This window comes from Pinus tabuliformis, chromosome J (genome assembly GCF_031772625.1).
Source record: "Pinus tabuliformis cultivar Carrire ecotype Pingquan chromosome J, CPIR1, whole genome shotgun sequence".
Taxonomy (NCBI): domain Eukaryota; kingdom Viridiplantae; phylum Streptophyta; class Pinopsida; order Pinales; family Pinaceae; genus Pinus; species Pinus tabuliformis.
Window position 1 is genome coordinate 531193708 of NC_142295.1, and position 2680 is coordinate 531196387.

At 36.7% G+C, this 2680-nt stretch overlaps 1 protein-coding gene across 1 annotated transcript; it reads left to right on the top strand.

Moving 5' to 3' along the window:
- The first annotated feature begins 318 nt into the window (after positions 1 to 318).
- On the top strand, positions 319 to 1406 carry LOC149228097 (uncharacterized). Its single transcript, XM_089375637.1, has one exon. It carries the CDS (start codon positions 494 to 496, stop codon positions 1178 to 1180), a length of 687 nt encoding a protein of 228 aa, XP_089231763.1. The 5' UTR covers positions 319 to 493; the 3' UTR covers positions 1181 to 1406.
- The last annotated feature ends 1274 nt before the right edge of the window (positions 1407 to 2680 follow it).

The window sequence follows — 2680 nt, forward strand, 5'->3', positions numbered from 1 at the left end:
GAAACATGGGCATCAATAGCAGCTACATAAAAGGAATCAATAAGCAGCTAGATAAAAAGAAAATTCCGAAGTTCCCATAGGATTATAAGGACAATTGCTCGTTCATTTTCAACCAGTTCAAACACAAAATAGATTAAAAAATATTCCAACTTCACCCCTTTTAGGTCAGCAATATTTTCGCAGATATACATAATAAATCTAAGCATTCCATATCCAAATCAATCAAAGTTGAGCAAGCAATTATTATATTTGCAGACCATGGGAGCCCACTGCCCTCAATTTTCTCTCTGCACATTGACTAACCACGACTTTGGGGTGATCATGTATTTTCCTCTCTCTTTCCCTGTTCCATCACCATGTTGACTGAGCTTGACTTTGTACTCTCATGGATTTTCCTTTTTCCTTCGGTTTCACATTGGCATCCACTATGAGAAATTGCTATAAATCCCAATCCATAGGGGAAGGAGGTGGCGCTCTTGGAGCAGAGTAATCAATGGCAAAAGCCCAGAATTCTGAGGAGAAAAAAATACGCCACTGGATTTCTACATGTAATCCAGGCATAGGCATTCATATGTTTGTGCCCATGATGTTGGTCTCATTGGCTCTCATCATCAGGCAGTGGCAAGCTGTAAGGGAGGTTCTGCTAACTTCCATTCCTATATGTTGTTTCACCCAAGTTGAACTTCAGCGTCTTGATTCAGTCTTCTGGTTGATTTTGTGTAATATCATCATCGTTCTTCTCTCCATCCAATCGGGATTGTTCTGTGTAACTTCCGGTACTGACCAATATGGAGATTCAAGTTCATTTGTGCAGGAAATTGAAACCTGGCCAAAGCAGCAGAACGCTTTGGAGGGGACTGGTACGGAAAGCAGAGAAGCTCTTGGAAAAAACGAATGGGTCAATTCCATTTCCATGAGTCTTACTGTTACACAACCTGAGCAGAAACAACCATCTGTTAAGCGCAGCCGCAACCGCAGCCGCGTTAATGGTATGACACAGGACAAACGCCAAGACGATTCTGACATGAAAAATTCGATGTTCCGGGATCAGGCTTTTGTGGAATCTGAACTAATGGTGATAGTGGATGGGAGCAGTGATGAATTGAGGCAGAGATGCGATGATTTCATTGCTCAATTCCGTAACCAAATACATTTTCAGAATAGCGGAACAATGGGATAGGTGTATCTTGTTAGCCTGACTGTAATTCGATTGTAGATTTGGGTTTTCTCGTCCACACAAAAAATCAACCGTTGAAATCGCAAATAGGACTTCCGAATCTACAATCCAAAGAATGGAATCTTGTAATTACAATAATGGGCTACTTTGAGGTTTGAACTTTGAGTTGGGAATCCTGAAATCTTGTAATTATAATTATAAAAGTTTGGACTCTCTGTATTTTTCATCAGTTTCAGTGAATATGTTTATCTCATACCAACTAAAAATATTCATCGCTGTAAAATTTCCGAGACTTTCTCTTCGTCTCTTTTGGATCTTCTGGTTGTTCTCTGTTTTATTGTTTTGCCTATATAATAGAGTGAACCAGTTGTGAAATTTTACAATAGTACTAATTTTTAAGTCTATAAGTTAATAGCAAATCAAGCTCAAAAATTTGCAGTTCTATTTAACTTATTGTTTAGTTCTTTTTAAACGGGTGTTATAAGTAAATATTTTCATTTAATCTTTGAGTTGAGAATCTTGAAATCTTGTAATTATAATTATACAAGTTTTGACCTTCTGTGTTTTTTTCAGTTTCAGTGGAATATGTTTATCTCATACCAACTAAAAATAATATTCATAGCTGTAAAATTTCAGAGACTTCCTCTTCGTCTCTTTTAGATCTTCTGGTTGTTCTCTGTTTTATTGTTTTGCTTATATAATAGAGTGAACCAGTTGTGAAATTTTACAATAGCACTAATTTTTAAAGTCTATAAGTTACCTAACAAATCAGGCTCAAAAATTTGCAGTTTTTTTTAAACCGATGTTATAAGTCAATCTTTTCATTTATTCCCAGTGGTAAGCTCCACAGTAATACTCTATTTGTTTGAAACTAGATGCTGAATAAAACTAGATTCTGGATATCAAAATAAGCATCCCATGATTGCCTCCCGTTACCCAATCCATATAGCCAGAAAAAGATCAGAATCAGTTTGTTAGTCAGGGTTAACTTGATTGGCATGGTATCCCTGTGGCTGACTCCTGTCCCAGAAAAAGATCAGGATCAATTTGTTACTGAGAGTTAACTCCATTGGCCATGGTATCCCTGTAGGTGACTCCTGTCTAATGGCTTGAGCTCAGTTCAATGAGGTATAAATATTTATTTATTAGGTTACGGTTTAGTGGTTGAAACAGGGCATGCAAAGTGTTCAGGTTCAAAGTTCCCTGTTTCTATTCCCCACTAGGTTTTTTCCAGTGATCTTCTGCTTTTAGCTGGTGTTTATTGGTGTCCTTCCGTTATCAAATGGACGTGTTTGATATTTTTTATCTATCAAAAAAAACCCCGTTCGTCCGTCATCAAAAGACTGAAAAAGCCCCTTTCAGTCGTTTACCTCAGACAATGATCGAAGTAGATATAAGTGAATATTTACTTACTGGATCGACTCAAAGTACAATTATTCATTTTTGGTATAAAATAAAATTATAGTTTTTCGTTTTTTAATTTTTAAGGTTATTTTGAGGCTC

Coding starts and splice junctions, on each gene's coding strand:
- LOC149228097 (XM_089375637.1), top strand. CDS start 494: ATGGCAAAAGCCCAGAATTCTGAGGAGAAAAAAATACGCCACTGGATT.